The sequence below is a fragment of the Acanthopagrus latus genome, chromosome 20 (genome assembly GCF_904848185.1).
Source record: "Acanthopagrus latus isolate v.2019 chromosome 20, fAcaLat1.1, whole genome shotgun sequence".
In the NCBI taxonomy this organism is placed as follows: Eukaryota; Metazoa; Chordata; class Actinopteri; order Spariformes; family Sparidae; genus Acanthopagrus; species Acanthopagrus latus.
This window is the reverse complement of record NC_051058.1, coordinates 8,794,640-8,811,781: the sequence shown is the minus strand read 5'-3', so window position 1 is coordinate 8,811,781 and position 17,142 is coordinate 8,794,640. Positions and strand designations below refer to the sequence as shown.

General features: G+C 43.3%; 1 protein-coding gene across 1 annotated transcript in view; it reads left to right on the top strand.

Annotated features, from left to right (window-relative positions):
• Nucleotides 1–17,142, top strand: part of LOC119009933 (cytohesin-3-like) — a 36,054-nt gene that overhangs the window by 15,125 nt on the left and 3,787 nt on the right. The window contains exons 2-12 of the mRNA XM_037081680.1: nt 1,214–1,296; nt 1,659–1,723; nt 3,077–3,143; nt 3,238–3,356; nt 5,803–5,883; nt 6,001–6,113; nt 7,931–8,079; nt 8,243–8,354; nt 13,183–13,259; nt 14,842–14,913; nt 15,037–15,191. Coding sequence (XP_036937575.1) covers nt 1,214–1,296; nt 1,659–1,723; nt 3,077–3,143; nt 3,238–3,356; nt 5,803–5,883; nt 6,001–6,113; nt 7,931–8,079; nt 8,243–8,354; nt 13,183–13,259; nt 14,842–14,913; nt 15,037–15,191 — 1,093 coding nt within the window. The remainder of the gene's footprint in view (nt 1–1,213; nt 1,297–1,658; nt 1,724–3,076; nt 3,144–3,237; nt 3,357–5,802; nt 5,884–6,000; nt 6,114–7,930; nt 8,080–8,242; nt 8,355–13,182; nt 13,260–14,841; nt 14,914–15,036; nt 15,192–17,142) is intronic.

Here is a 17,142-nt window from a genome sequence, read left to right as displayed (position 1 = left end):
TTTTTATGAGCACTAGCTGGCTTTGGAGGTACGTTCACAGTTGTGTTGTGTAACTGCTGTGAGGTTGCCCGAGGTAAGGAACGCTAATTAAGACCTTTATTTTCATACTTTCTTACACTGTGCTCTTACACGGCCCACAAAGGAAATCCCACAGCTGTTGCTGCTGCTGTTTACCTGACATTCATCTCGGCGCTTCAGGATTAAACAACTAGGTTAGGAAGCGCTTTTGTTAATGTGAACACCATTTGTAACAATACTTGGCTCCCCTGAACACAACTCTTTTACAGCTGTTGAATTAAAAAGTGGGCTGAATGCTTCGTTTCGAGCCCAGTGACCTTGTTTTACTGTAATTGGCACTGCTTCCCGCCTGTGAGGGAAAATAAGAAGTAATGTTTTATATATTTATATACATATGGATATATATACATATACATATACTTATAGCTCTTTTAGCGACATGTAGGCACAAAGTGGCTGTGATATTAGATGTGCCATTTTCCTGTTGAGCTTGCGTTTTCTGGCTATTAAACTGGCTTAATGAAGCAGGATCGCGCAGGCTCTCTGCACTGCAGAGGGATGAGGAAAATTGAGAAATGAAGGGTGCGTGGGAGAGAATGGAGCAGAGAGAGCGAGGGGAGTGGGATGAAAGATTGACAAATAAGATTGCTCCAGAAAGACAAGAAAAGAACTGAGCAAAGAACTGAAGTCATCCCCCCTCCGAGCTCTGAAACCTTTTCGGCCCGTGGATCAGGGTCATAGGCCGTGTCAAATTACCAAATTCACTTTTAATGAAAGAAAACGTAATCTGGATTGGTTTTATTAATAGAATTTTTCCCCCGAGCCAAGTGGAGTACGAGGGAGGGGGCAAAGCACTTTCAAGTGGAATAATTAAAACCCTTCGCCCTCGCTCTTTCTCTAGTTAATTAAGACGAACGTGCAGGCTCTTGATATGTGTTGCTCCAGCAGAACAGGGTGAAACAGTCAAACCCAGAAGCAGCAGTGCTTTCACTCCACTTTACAAGGGGGAGGATGACTTTTATGATGATTTTCCATTTAACATCTCTGGTTGTGAACTCCACAAGTTTGGACAACATTGGATTGAGGGCTCCCTTTGTTTTTCTCTCATCTGCAGCCAGCTGAGTGGGTATGTTGATGCGATATGAGTACAAACAGGAGTTAATGTGTGCTGTGTTTTCTCCATCATGTGTTTCAGTTCCTGAGGATCTGTCCCTGGAGGAGAGGGATGAGCTGTCAAACATCCGACGCAGGAAGAGAGAGCTGCTCGATGATATTGAGGTGTGTGTTTGACCAAATGAGCATCTGATGGTAGTCCTGCTTTTTCTGGTAGATATCATGCACTGCGCTGATAGCAGAAAAAATAATGAAAAAAAGGTTTTAAAAATATTTCTGCATATGGTCTATTCTTTTCATAATGTCTGAAGTTTGGTCATCATTTTCTCTTCTCTGCCTATCTATCTGCACTGTTGCGCTATTTGCATGCTGGCATCAATGCAAATTGAACTGAAGAACATCTTTGCACACTCCAAAAAAAAGGGCTGAAGTTTCCATTTGGTGTGATGCGTTTGCTGTCCTGTTCATGCTGTACATCATCTTTCCTGTTTTAACTGACTGTGACGTGTCTCGCACTTTCTTCTCAGAGGTTGAAATTTGAGATAGCTGAAGTCATGACGGAGATTGAGCAGCTGACGTGTGTTGGAGAGAGGTGAGTCACCGAAGCCAAGACACAATAGTAGTTGGTGCATATGATGTGTCTAATAGAGCACGTTCAAGCCACTCTCGGCTTGTCTGTATATTCCGGGTATTTTTATGTTTTCATACAGTAGTTCGGTGATATTGTAAGTAATAATTAAAAGACCATAGATTCTGTGTGATACTTCACAGTGTCTGTAATGGCAAATGTAAAAAAAAATGTATTCATGGGAAATACTGAACCCTAACTACAACATCATTGATACAGAATCATTTTGGGTTCAAACCCTGATAAACATCATGTATGTGATCCCTCCTGGATAAGATCATAAGATTATTGACATTACTGAAGACGAACAATCACTCTCTGAAAATATTTGGGGGCTTTTTTAAAAAATGTTCTGTTTGACGTGAACTTTTGGAGCTCTGCAGTAACGTACAAATCATCAAAAGCAGACTTAGGTATAATGATCCACCAGGGGCCAATAGTCCCCTCACTCATAGCTACCAGTTTTTGGGAAATCCATCACTAGTTTATTTGTAATCCTGCTCTCTAAAAGTATGACTAGCTGTTAAAAAAAATCAACCTTTTGTAACATTGATTTGTAGAATGTGTATTACTCCTCAAGTCGCTACAACAAAACAACAAATCCCCACAACCTCTTCATTTCTAAATAACACAAACGCTGGTTACAGATAGCCAGCACCAGAGCTGCGGCTCTTGGTCGCGCCTCTGTCTTTGTTAGGTTTTGGGATTTGCATGTTCAGAGACGTCAGACATGGTTAGATTAGAATGACGTGTCGTGTTTTGAATGACACGGCGATAGCTGACGAGGATGTGACTTCAGCAGTATCGGACAGCCGTATCTACCTGGTTGTTTGCATCGATAAAATATTGACTTATTACACCTGTTATAACAGCACCGTTCCATACAGTGTACTTAATGCTACAGTCCGGATAGACGGCGTATGATCTCCATCCAGCAGCTGCGTTAAACAAACAGTGACAGCCGATGCGCGGCATATGTGCCCGGTATAAATCAACAGGCATGTTCTCCATACGTAAACAGTGTGTGCAGTCTGTCACTATGGTTTTGTCTGCTTTGTCCTCTCATCTATCACTGTCACCTGAATCACACACACATTTTGAAGTCTGGAGACGTGTGTGCACATGTTTTTTAGATTAGACTCAAGCATGTCCACATATAATAGATAGACCAGATGTGGCAGGAAATAATATCGTAGCTGCGACTATAAATAAAGTATATTGTTGTGTTTGACGTCCCGGTACCTAACAGGCTATTTAGGGTAAAAAGAAATGAAGCAAACTGAATGAAATCTCTACATTTCTGTTTGTGTGTTGCAGTAAAACATCCCAGAGAAACAAACAGATCGCCATGGGCAGGAAGAAATTCAACATGGACCCGAAGAAGGTGCTCAGCCACGAAAACCCTGCTGTCATTTTCCAACACCCCCTCCTCGATTGAGACGAACAGCCATCCTGTTTTCTCTTCTTTTCCTCCCCAGGGGATCCAGTTCCTGCTGGAGAACGACCTCCTCCAACACACCCCCGAAGACATCGCTCAGTTCCTCTACAAAGGCGAGGGCCTCAACAAGACCGTCATCGGAGACTACTTAGGCGAGCGGTGAGACAGAACATCTGTCAAGTCCTCCTGAGATGAGATGAGATGAGATTCATGCTTCCTCTGTGATTAGAGAAGGGAATTATGGGCTGGATTTATTGATTAAAGAGGGAGATCATGATTGACCCCCCCCCAATGAATCTTAGAGTCGGTGTGGGTGTGTTGTCATAGTCCGCTCATGTGTGCTTATGAGTGGTAGTAAAAGGGCCATCCAGCTGCTCACGTTTCAGGCCAGACGATGGATAACGAAGAAGAAAGGGAGTCCTGCAACTAGTGGGATGGATGATGGTGGTATCTGATGGTGATATTAGATAGCTGAACAAACTGTATGAGTCAAACAGGCAAGATCTACGCTGAATCAAAACCAGGCTGCAAGGGAGTGCACATCAGATGTTTGGTATCTTGAATATATCTGACACAAAACTACAGCTTTGTGACACTTGGGGAAAAAAAATCATGAATTGTACATCCATTTTCCTCTTTATTACTACTATTATTAGCTTTCTGACACCATAAACTCCATATGCATTTAGTTAACAATCGGACACAAAAAAGCTGCTGACGATTGGTCGTGATATTTTACCAGGGCGACATTCGATCAGTCAATACCAATATCGATATTTGAGGTTGAAAAGATTTTACATTGGACGTAACAGAGTTTTTCCTTGTAAGAATCTCTACAGTACTATATGTTGAAATTATACTTAGCTAAAACCATCACCAGCATATTCGTAATAAGCCAGTAGCAAGCGGTATATCAAACTACACATCAATCTACCTCTACCTTTTGGAGAAGGAATGTGGAATGAAGTCTGGGTGGCAAGCATGGCTATTGATACCTGCTGTATCTGGAAAAAACATGAACGTCATCAACAGAAAAAATCTGATTGCAGTCGAGCTGCGGCTCCGTGACTGCCAGGTGATCTTTGGGAGGGCGGAAGAGAAACAGCAACACCAAAGAGTGATCAGCAGCGCGTGAAGAAAGTAAAAGAGGGTGGTGAGAGAAAAAGACATGATTGCAGCCAGTTTCTTTGTGCTTTGTGTTGGTCACAGACCCACACGGGCCAAGTTAAAACATCACTTTCTTTCCTGGCATACAGAACTTAAAAACACGCCCTTGTTTGGCAAAAAACGTGGGACCTTCGTTTATTGTCTTAACTCTTCAACCGCTGTCTATTATTTTATCTGAGCCCAGGGTGCTGACTGAGCATCAGTGTACCAATGCAAAGTGGCAGAAACAATGACACACACACACACTCCGAGGTGAATGAGGCTGTCAGTTTGGGGTGGGGGTTGGCAGGGGTGGGGGGCTCTGGGGACTCCTCGTGTTGGCCTGAGGCTTTATTCACAGTGGATCTTCAAAGAGGCCACCTACCCGGTGAAAATCACACTAAGCACAGGCTGAGACTTTACACTCGGTAATTATCACTAATTGAGCTTATGCAAGGAGCAGGAACCTATCATTACATGCTGAGCGGAGAGGAGAGGGAGAGGAAGATAGTGGGAGACTGACGCAGGCTGAGCACATGATTGATTCTTAATTTACACAACTAGACTTTTATATTGTCTCTGTATAACTCAGCCTTGTTTGTCACTGAGAGGTATATATGCGGTTTTTATTTCATTTTTAAGCAACATTCGGGTTTAATAAATGCAATAACCATATACATGAAACCCTCAGAGGATTCATTTTATTTGGCTGCGGAGGCCTATACAGGGCAGCATACAATCACAGTCCCTCAGTGGGGAAGAAAAGCCCCCGAAGTCGTCGTCCAAATAATCAAAGAATGTTATTGCAATACAAGTTTGTTTGGCTCATGTTAGCCAGCACTCCCTTGTACTCCCTCTCAACATTTCCACTGTGTCTTTCCACAAAAAACAAAAAAAAAAACAACAACGCAAAAGTCAGAAAAATTCCTGGTTTCATTGAAACAATACAAAACACAAAGACGATACAGGATGAGGATCATGATGTACGACAAACAGGATCAGAGACGCTGTGACCGCAGCCTGAAAGCAGCTGTTGACTTTTCCTCCGACAGCCAAACAAACCTCTGACAAAAAGGAGCCTGTGTGGGTTCAGTCTGAGCTGTTTTTCCATCATTCGAGCGCACCGTTTCCCCCCCTCAGGGCGGAGAAACACTCCGCATCGGCCAGCTGTTTAAATTGCTTCCAGACTTCACACTCGGCGGCCGGTATGAATAAGGGAACAAACATGACAGGAATGCTGAGAAAACAGGAATTCAGGTTGAGAAATGCTTTCATGGAGGAAATACGGCCTCCCCACCCTGTCTTCTGGGTTCACGTTGTGCTCAGTTATCTTGAATCTTCTCTGAGGTGTTTTGGTATCTCCTGGACAATCTTGTTCTTTGGAAAAAAAAAAAAAAAAGAATGACTTGGAGATAGCATTGAAAATCTGATTTTACTCGTCTTTCTTTCTTTCCACCAGGGATGACTTCAACATCAAGGTGCTGCAGGCTTTTGTGGAGCTGCATGAGTTTGCAGACCTCAACCTCGTCCAAGCTCTACGGTCAGCAAGATGATTAACCCAAATAATCGAGCGGGGAGAAGACAAAAGCAGTGTCCTGTGGACCAGGACTCTGTGTGGTGCCACAAATAATTTACTCCTCCTCTCCTCCTGTCATAGGCAATTCCTGTGGAGTTTCCGCTTGCCTGGGGAAGCTCAGAAGATTGACCGTATGATGGAGGCGTTTGCCTCGCGGTACTGCCAGTGCAACCCTGGAGTCTTCCAGTCGACAGGTCAGAGACAACGCAGGCTGCTGTTGAGCCAGTACTTCCACGTATCCTGTGGAAACTGTAAAAGTACCCCTTGGGATAAGTCACTCTGGTTGGACGTTGATCAATGATGAACAATAGTCAGGTTGTCTATATGCATATGAGTGTGAAATCCAATATGTTGGACAAAGTCAATGCACTGACAAGCAGTCCAACACAATTACTGCCTGAGGGTCTAAAAAGCATTGACTGATGGCCTGCTTTTTAATGCATTTTAATCATTAAACCAAAAGAGTTACTGTAACTACAGCTCAATGAGGATTAACCAGATTACAGTAACTACAGATCACAGTCCCCTGCAGGAGATGAGTTCAGAGTAAACAACCAGCAACAAACAAGACACATCCATTATTCAGGAAGAGTCAGCCTGGCTGAGTGATACACGGTCTTGTTATAAACAAAGCCTACGACTACAACAGTCTGTAAATAATTAAAGTTGTTACAGAGCAATCTATTGTGTACAAGATTGCTGAGGATACAATCAGTCCCGTTAAGGGAATACCAGGTTCTGTCGATTCACTTCCTGCTCAGATGTGGATTTAGCAAAAATTCAGACTCAGAAAACAAGGCTTTTTGGGACTTTTTGTTCATGAGGTGTGTTCTACAGGCGGTGATTGACATGATTTGTGAATCTGACCTTGTGACGTTTCTCAGCCCTCTAACACTGTCGGGCATTTAGATGAAATAGTTGTTTAGTTGTCTGTGCATAGTCGGTCATGATTGTGTGTCGATGACAGAAGAGCCGCTTAACCGTGTGTGTAGCAGTCAGTACACACTGAGCCCATAAAAATATAAAACGATCAGGCATCTTTAATCACCGGGGGGAACGAGCAAGTCGTTTCTCTCACTGCCTCATCACGCTCACCGTCCTTTTGATTGCGCTGACATTCCTCGTGCCTCATCGTACTCGCTGCGAGTAAAGCTCCTCTATTTTTTATGGAGAATGTGTGTTAGCAGGCGGACAATAGGCAGCGCAGGACAGCCAGGGCCAAAGTGTGTCAGTGAGAGGATCAGACAGAGGGGGAATGAATGATTCATTTACAGGCAGCCAGTGGCCCGTGTGTGTCTGAGCATTAACACACAGTAGAGAGACTAAAGCCCTGCCTCCCCCACTTACTTTTTCTCTCACTCACACCACACACGTCTATCAAATGCAGCACAAAATCCCAAAGTATTTTTGAAAAACTTGCCATGCTGAGTCTAAATGTGATGCAAGAATTGTAAGAAATTATAGCCCAAAAGGTCATAATGAGCACAAAGGATCAACATAATATGCTGATGACATCCCGTTATGTACTGAAAAACAAAAAATGTTACAGCATGTGTCAAAAATTTGCCTTCCCTGTCATATGTACACAGTTAATGCCTAACTCAGGAAATGAACAATACAAAGTGAATTACTTGTGTCATGTTTTTGGTCTCGGTTGGCAGCTTATGTTGTTATTATATTACTTGGTCCATCTATATAATCAGTCTGTCAATCAACTAGTCAAGAAAACTAGCCAGCTAAGCACAGTAGTGAGTCGAAATCAGCCTTTTCTGTTTTTTCTCCACAAAGCAGCAACACAGATACCGCGTGATGCTTTACTTGTTACACTACTGGCTCACAATTGGCTATTGGCTTAAATAATTTAACACTATCATAATAATGTTTCTGAGGAAAAGAGACTCTTATTCTGCGTCGTTCTACACACTTTGTGGATGCATTATTGTTTTTAAATGATTTGTGCACATAAAAATATTGTCACTGTCAACATCGGATCCTCCTACTGTTCCCTCAGATACCTGCTACGTGCTGTCATTTGCCATCATCATGCTGAACACCAGCCTACACAACCCCAACGTCAGAGACAAGCCCCCTGTGGAGCGCTTTATCTCCATGAACAGAGGCATCAATGAAGGAGGAGATCTGCCAGAGGAACTGCTCAGGGTAGAGTATTTCTCTGTAATGAGTGTGTGCGTGTGTGCGTGTGTGCGTGTGTGTGATGAATGATCTCTGGGACCGTTCTGTCACACCTGCTCCATACGAAAGAGGCATTTCCTCCACTGTTTACCTGTTTGATTAATCGTTTTCCTCCTCCCCCCGCCTGCAGAACCTCTACGACAGCATCAAAAACGAGCCTTTCAAAATCCCAGAGGACGATGGCAATGATCTGACGCACACGTTCTTCAACCCTGACAGAGAAGGCTGGCTCCTAAAGCTCGGTATGTGCATTCGGGAGACACACACACACAAAAAGAAGAAACTTTGATTATGTTGATTTTTGTCAGAAGACACTCAACGTCAGATTGAGGAGCAGTGTCCTTCATTTCCCTGTTTGTTTGTGTGTGTTTACTTGTTTATGATGGGCTGTCAGCAGCCATGTTGGAGGTCGACAGCTCTTGGGGCATTAAATGGCTGAAAATAGCCGATTGCACTACTTAATTTAAGATTAAGTCCTACATTTTCACTGACAGAAAATGATGCAAGGTGTACACTGCGACAGGAATATATTCATGAATTTGTGAGCTCATTAAAGCTGTCAGTGATATTACTCTGCTCTGCGTATAAACTGCCTCATAAAAAAAATGTGACATAGTTTTCAGTCAGTCGTGGGACAGGATTTACTAGTGAACAAGAGTGGAAGTGGTGACGAAGCCTGCAGCACCACTTGATTTGTGATGATATGTAAATTCGCCTAGCTGTGTCTCTTTCAGCTCTGGCCCACGGCAAATCCTGCAGATTTTAGCTTTTATTACCTCTCCTTGCTGGTGACTCAGCCTGAGCTGTTAGCCAGCTGCATAACACAGTAGCGTGTCCGTGTTAACACCTAGCTCGAAGCAACACTCTGCCTACGTACAGCCTCACGGGCCGCTAGCATGGCTGTATACTGTTGGCTTGATTTTTAGCTTTCAGCCCCTTAAATAATTAAATAATGTGTGAATGTAGGGCATGTTAGCATTTTAAAGGTGCATATGTAAGAACTGACCACCTCTCACAAGTCACTCCAAACACACGGGGTGCAGCAGGTCAGGTGAAGCCGCTAACTGCTGCTCACTGTATGCTTTTCTGTTGCGGTTTATAGCTGTAGCTACTAGCTGCTTTTAGCTAGTTAGCTAGTGGCTATAAAGTGACTTAATTCTTCACAGACCATGAGCTACTACTGAAAAAGCTACTTTACTCTACATTAAATAGCAAACATGTTTTAGTTAGCTTATTTCTACCCATGCAGCCTTACCTTTGCCCAAAAACTGTCCACCTTCATGATGGAGCTAATCAAGGTTGCTTGGAGATCTGTGACCTGACCGCAAAGTTTCTGTCCTTGTCCTTTCATCCCATGATGTCTCCTCTTTGTATTGTCTCTCCTCTCCTCTCCTTCCTCTGCTCTCTTACAGCATGTTCTTTTTTTTGTGATTATGCTCTCTCTGTCTCTCTGGCATGGTGATCTTTGTGCTTTGTTACGTCTTTAAAAAGTCTCTCAGTGTTTTTTGTTCCTCCGCTCCTTCTCTTCTAACCTGTCACCCTTTCACCTTTTGTTCTGTTCTCTCATTCTGTACTGTGGTGGCTGTTCCTCCTTAAATCTCTGTATTAGGAGGTAGGTAACACTCCTTCCACCATCCTCCCGGTTCATCACAGAGTGCCCTCATACTGGCACTGGCTGCCATTAGCTCCTATAACCACACTGGGCCCCCAGACATGCTAGCCGCCTCATTTAATTGGCTCATCGTATCAGCCGTTATTTGGCAACTCAAAACAGCATCTTAAGGTGATGGGTTATCTCATTCAAAGGCAAAGCGAGTTGGAGGTCAGTGATCTCATTCTGCATGGGGATTGGCTGGATTTTTTTTTTTTTCCGTGGCTCTGGAGGAGGCTGGATGATGCGCAGGGCTTGTCTCAGTCGATGTAACACAGAGCGTTAATTCTTATCCTGAGAAGCCTTCAGCATAAGTACACTGCTTACCTCATCAAACCACAGTGCAAATTGCTAAATCCCCTTTATTGTTTGGCCTCTTTTCAGACAAGCTTACCATCATTACAGGATAAAGACATAGAAGTATGGTGTGTCAGAGCCATAAGCTGCTTTTAGCAGTAAAAATGGAAAGCCCATGTTATTTCAGATGCAGTTATTTGTAATCTGGTGACACAAGTTTACACAAGTCTACATCAATTTAAGCTGAAAGCAAAAATTAAAGTGAACATTACATATAAATACTGTAGTTATGGTGCATGCACTTTTACAATGCAGTGGATATTGAAGGTAACGTGCCTTCACCTTTGAGTTAACGTTCATATTGGTTATGACAATACATTTAAACTGCACTTGTTTAAAGGAACAGTTTAAGATGTGGGGAAATACACTTGTTAACTTATTTTAGCTGAGAATTAAAAGAGATGATTGACACCACTCATGTGTCTGTACGTTAGATATGACCATGCTGCCGTCAGCCGGTTAGCTTAGCTTAGTTTAGCACAATAACTGGATAATGTGAGAAACTGCTTGCCTAACCTACCTCTGTCCAAAATTGAAAAGTACACTAACTAACTCACCAATTGTGTTGTGCTGCTTCCTTTAGTTTACAGCTTTTGTGCTATGCTAAGCTAATCAATCTTCTGGCTGTAATTAACTTCATATTTTATGTGCAGATATGAAAGTGGTACCAATCCTCTTAGCTTTAATTTTCCACTTTTTTTGGTAAAGCTGTGGAGACTCAAAATATTATATGACAAACTTTAAAGGTGCATTATGTTTTAGTTTAAAATATTTAAAAATTAAATTAAAAGCCAAGCTCCCAGCCCAGACACAGTCAGCTAATACGACCACCAGCTGCACAGTTAATTGAGCTTACTAGCTAACAGCAGCGAAAGTTAAAAGCAGTTAGCGCTTTTAACTCTAAGCTACCTCCTTTTTTTTTTTTTTAAATATGCCAGTTCTTACATATTGCATCTTTAAAACATTAGCAAGTCAACAATATTCTTCATGAGTAACCTGCTGCATGCTCACGCTAATATACATTGCTCTGATATAAACGGCGATTAGAGACTGCCATGCACATCATACAGCTCCTGCGTAGCCAGAACATGCGGTCATGCCCGAGCTTTAGTGAATGGGCTGCTTGAGTCTGCGCTGTGGGAATGCGTACCTACTGTACTGCTCATGCAGTGAAGTAAAGCCTATTCTCATTCTTCTCCCTCCTGTTCCTGTCCAACAGGCTTCAGTAGTCCATATCGCTGCTTCTCCTCTTCCTCTACAGATCCCTCTCTCTTCCTCCTCTGCTCTCTACCCCACCAACTGCACTTGCCACATCATTTCAGGTCCAATTTTTCCCATTTACTGAATTCCACACTAATTTTAGCTCCATCAGAGGAGATGCTGCTTAATGAGAGAAGATTGGTTTAGCTTGGATGAAGCTGGCCCGTCAGGTAGTTCAATATGACGTATGGCTGCGCTGCTGTGAGACTGTGAAGCTCCATAAGCTCTCATTACACCACAACATTAACCAGGCCTGAGCCTTCTGCTGTGGCTGAATCCATCATCATCATCCAGAGTAAACAGCATGTCATCAAATTCAGCTTTTCAGACGTTCTTATAGTGCATCTCAGAGGGCCAGCACAAACCCAGCACCACTGCTGATCGAGCATTTATGTAGTCATAGTGGTCGCATTTGAATTCTGTTCAGTAATCAGTGTGTAAACAGACAAACATAGCATCTAACTTATTATATATTTAGATTAGATAAATGACCTGTTGGTGTGCAGTATTGTGGCCATTCTGCGTGTGAGGACTCAAATTCACCCCAAAAATTAACCGTTTAAAGGATGGCTATGTCAATTTGGAGAAGAAAGAAAAGCAAACTCAGAATTATTCATATTTAGAATATTAATGAGGCAATAATACAAGCTCAGAAATATTTATCTTTTCATTGACGGAATAAACAAGCTCTTCTCAGAGGAATATTATGTCCCCAGAACACTGTTTCACCTGTCTAGAAAGGTGGCAGGGTCCGCCACATATAAACAGTAAAACAGTAGGAAATTGTGTTGTCCTTTAAGGTCAGTTTGTACATTCAGTTTAATCAGTCATGAAAACAAAGAGAGTTTGTTTATTTGGTTTGTTTAGGCAGAAAAAAGGTCAATCAGTGAATCTCTTCCTGAAAGCTACACAGTTCATCATGAACTACATCACATTAATCGTAAAAAATGTTCTCCTGATCAATAATACACATTATGAAAATTGAGTAATGCCTCTCTGGAGTGTCAATAAATAAACAAGTAAATGATTAATCTGCATTAGAAAAGTGCAAACATGGAGGATCCTGCAGCAGAAATCCATAACAAAAAATCACGTTTTTTATATTTTTGTATTTTCTCAACCGTTATAAACTATACATGTGCATGTTCAGTCCATTTTCTGAGTAAAATGCAGCGGTTGCATCCGTAGTAAACTTTGCTCATCCATTATGTAGACGGTGGATTTTACTCTAGCTTGCACTATAGGATGAAAATCTGGGTCAAGTGAACATTACGCATTGATTACGTCAGTAACGGCTGTTTTGTGCTCATTCTGTAAACTCAGCAGACACGGTCTTATGGTGCACATATTGCAGACTGTACATCGACATCAGACGCATTATCTCCTTTTGAGTAAATAGGTAAATTGCATCACTGATGGTGTAATTAACAGAAAATCCTGTAATCCCAATGCATCTAGTGTAATCTACTTTTATCTGGCAATGGAGGCAGATGGAGATATTCTTATATCATTCCTACGTTCAGATGTTTAACTGTACTTGCTCCGGCTTCAGTCGTCACATGTTTTAGTTGTGTGCATGTCTGGGAACAGTTATCCAGCCCTCGGGCATCGATCTCTCGAGACTGAGAGGGGTGCTGGAGGGAGTATCCCGCCTCTGATTGAGCCTAATAACGCAGAGAGCTGATGATCAGAACCAGATGTGGCACGTGGAGCTGAAGGTCTTCTGCAGGTTAGCCTCTACATGCACAAACACCGCCACCTCTTCAGTTTGAACTCAAATGTTGTGTGTTTTCTCTCGGCAGGCGGCAGGGTGAAGACGTGGAAGAGACGGTGGTTCATTCTGACCGACAACTGCCTCTATTACTTTGAGTACACAACGGTAAGTGGGCAGGACACAAATGTTGGCCTTTTTGATTTGAAACGTATTTGAAAAGATACTACTCTCAAATCTGTAGCTAGGAGACAGCGTAGCATGAAGACTGGATACGAGGGGAAACAACGGTAGTTCAGTCCATGTGAAATGGCTTATGTCAACATAAATGTTGTCAAAGTGCGACAGGATCTCAAGTGAAGTAGAAACCTAAGAAAATATGTTTAATCTATGCCTCATACACACACACACACACACACACACACCATACACAGAGGTATTTGCCTTCCAGCTCTGCCTCTTTAACAGATGCAGCCCCTTTGACCCAAATGAACCTCACTCCAGCAATTAACATGAGGCATCATGGGAAACATCTGCAAAGTCTACCGCCCACATCTGGCACCGCTAATCCGCAAGCCATGTGCCTCCTCCAACCCGCTGCCTGTCACCCTGCACTTCACCCCAGCATCCCCGTTTCTGAGAACACCCCCCTCCCCAAACACACACGCAACAGTCCCTCAGCACACTACGGCGGGCGCACACACGTGCACTTAAAAAGGCGCACACACAGCCAGCTGTGAGCAGCTGTCCCAGGGCATTTCCTCCCCCTGCTGTGCCCCCTCATTAGTAGGAAGATGACAAGCAGGACACGGGGCTGTTCCTCAAGGTCTCCCCCCAAACACACACACACACACACACATACACCCCTCACATCTGGCCCCGCAGACAGAATAGCAGTCGCTGGAGGGTATAGGGTTATGTCTCCCCTGGGTGCTGTCCCCTACGTGACCAGAATGTATAAAAACCTCTATGGAGTGTGGTTTTATCACCTCCTTGATATTTACTCGTATCCTGTCAGGTTCAGTATGTTCAAATGGCAGTTAAAATGCTCAGCATCGCTGCAGGGGAAGTTAAAGGTGCTGCACGTGGCGTTAAAATGTTACTGCATCAACTTAGTGACAAGAGCTCGTTGTTTTCTATTTTTGGGCTGTATGAAATTGTAATTTGAAATCGAATAATCCCATACTTTCATCCTCGTTCGCCACAGCATGGACAGAGCAGCGTAGGTTCAATGTGTTAAGTGTGCGAAGGTTTTAACACATTACACAGCAAATTGAGGATAAAAAAATGTGTTAACAGGTCCAGTGTGGGGGAGTTAGTGGGATTTATTGACAGAAATGTAATATATTATTCATTGATTTTGTCCCTGCCGTTGTCCTGGGGTCTCATTTATTAAAATGTTCATACTTGAACTTGGTCTAAAAACCTTGCTTCAGCAGGTTCCAAGAATCTGCACCTGTGATCTATAAAATCTCAAATCGACTTAAATTGCCTTGTGATTTCCCCTCATGTAAGTCCGGCACAAATGGAAGGTTTAGCAGTAGAGATGGATCTAAAAAGAAAGTCAAACTCATTGAAACACCATCACTTTTGGCAAGTCTAGACTTTGCTTGGAGATTAGATCATTTCAACATCAAAGTAAAGTTTTATAAATAAATACTTAAACTTGCTTAAAGTCTGTTTTGCCCTTATCTTAGGTGGAGATAAAGAGGGATGTGTGGATGCTAAGTGTTGTCTTTGTGTGTTGCAGGATAAAGAGCCTCGCGGGATTATTCCTCTGGAGAACCTCAGTATCAGAGAGGTGGACGAGCCCAGGAAACCTGTAAGGAGCGACTCCAGCCACTGTCTTGTCCCTCAAAATCCGTTCTAATCTGTTTTGCATTCGCGCGCAGAACATCTTACATTTGAGCTCAGAGATTAAAATCCTGTCCCTTCTCTCTTTCAGAACTGCTTCGAGCTCTACAACCCCAACCACAAAGGTCAGGTGATCAAGGCCTGCAAGACGGAGGCGGACGGGCGAGTCGTTGAGGGCAACCATGTAGTGTACAGGATATCGGCTCCCACGCCGGAGGAGAAGGAGGAGTGGATCAAATCCATCAAGTAAGAGACGCGGCGTTCGTGTGGATCCATTTACAACTGAGAGGGCACTTAGCCAAGGCCAGGCTGCTCCCATGTGACACTTTCTCATGTCTGACCTTGACAGTGTGAGACCCCGACGCGCACACAATCTCACACACAGAGCTGTGAGCCTAATCACAAATGTGCAGACCAGCATAAATACACACTCGTGCACACACACACACACACACACACACACACACACACACACACACACACCAACGCTGGTGACTAAACGTGACTCTGTTTCTCACACTTCCACACAGATAACACTCAGTGGTGATTTCTGCTTGGCTGGATAAGCTCACTTCCCTTTTGATTTGGCCTCAGCAAACAAAAACACACACACACACACACACACACACACACACACACACACACACACACACACACACACACACACACCCCTACTCTTGGAAGTGTTTTGGCAGCGCTCGCACCTGATCTGTCATATCCAAATGCTGCCTTGTTCACCAGGAAGGAGGGTGGAGGTGCAGCAGTAAATTGGACCCAGCGGGTAATTGATCAGCTCACTGGTTATCATCCACTCAGCTGCAGCTTCACCAGCAAATATGATCAATATCACAGCAGAAATCATATTACACGATGCTTCCATGCTCTAATGATGTTAAAAAACCACTCAGCATTGACATATGTGTGTCCATTAATGAAAGTGATGGCTTTTTCGGCCAAGTTACTGGAAATCTTGCTCGGGTGAGGCCACTTCACGTGCAGTTAAAGAGATTGGAAAGATTCTTCTTGGTTTGGTAGATTTGGTCGATTGACCTTCAGATGACACGCGGTCTGTGTTACACATTTCACAGCGGTGTTGCCGGCCTCTTGAGTGCTTCTAGTGTAGAAGCACAGGTGTGAAGCAGGTGCGCTTGGTGTTTTAGTCCAGTTGCACATCGTCTTCCCGTTGCTGTTGAATAATAAAAATCACAGGTTAGACTCAGCAGGAGACAATCACACTCTCATTTGACTCAGCTGCTGCGGCGGCAGACTGTCCTGTGGTCAGCAGATTCACACACGCATACGAACACACACAGACACGCAGCGTGCCCACACTGTCCCACCTGACTCATCTGCGAGGCCGGAACCTGCTCTGTGCACACAAACACACCCTTGTGAGACTGGTGGGACTTGGTGGTTCTGCTGCTGGGAAAGCAGAGGGTTAGTCAGCGTTATTCCCATCTTAACTGTGTGTCAGCGTAAAGCAATGTCACTAAGTTTCTTTTACATTTCATGAAATTTTAATACATCTCAGAAGCAAATGATGTAAATCATACTCCACTGCATGTCAGACAGCTGTACTTAACTTTCAGATTCCAATTTTTCCATCCACTTCCTGTCCAGTGAAAATAATTTTATCTGCAAATCTGCCTACTTCTTACGCTAAATAAACAACTACTATTGACATTTTGCACAGTTTTTACAGGGCAGTAGATGATGATCTGTTAGAATATGATGCCTCACTGTAGATTAAACTACTGAGTAGTTGAAGGTGCAGTATGTAATAACTGGCATCCTATCAGATTCTAACTGAAACAAATAGGGGGAAGCATGTCACAAGAATAATTTCTACTTGTAGCTACTGTTAGCTGGTTAGCTCAGTTAGCCGTGCAGCTAGCAATCCAAACTGGAAGCTTGGAGCACAAGGGGGGGTTGTTGATGTCTAGCACATGAGCTTTGCATCGGGACAGGATGGGGCTAGCCAATTAGCATGCTAACCCCAGTCACGATACATAGATGTTATTTTTATAACAAGAACGTACCATGGGACTGTGCACCCATAGTAACACATAATTATCACCAGACTGTGCAGTTCTCTCTGCAGGAGCATTTTAGCTTCTTTGAGCTCTTTGTTTGGATTTTATTGCACACAATTTCTATGATTTTTGTTCCCGACGGTTGCCCTTGTAGCATTGTTTTT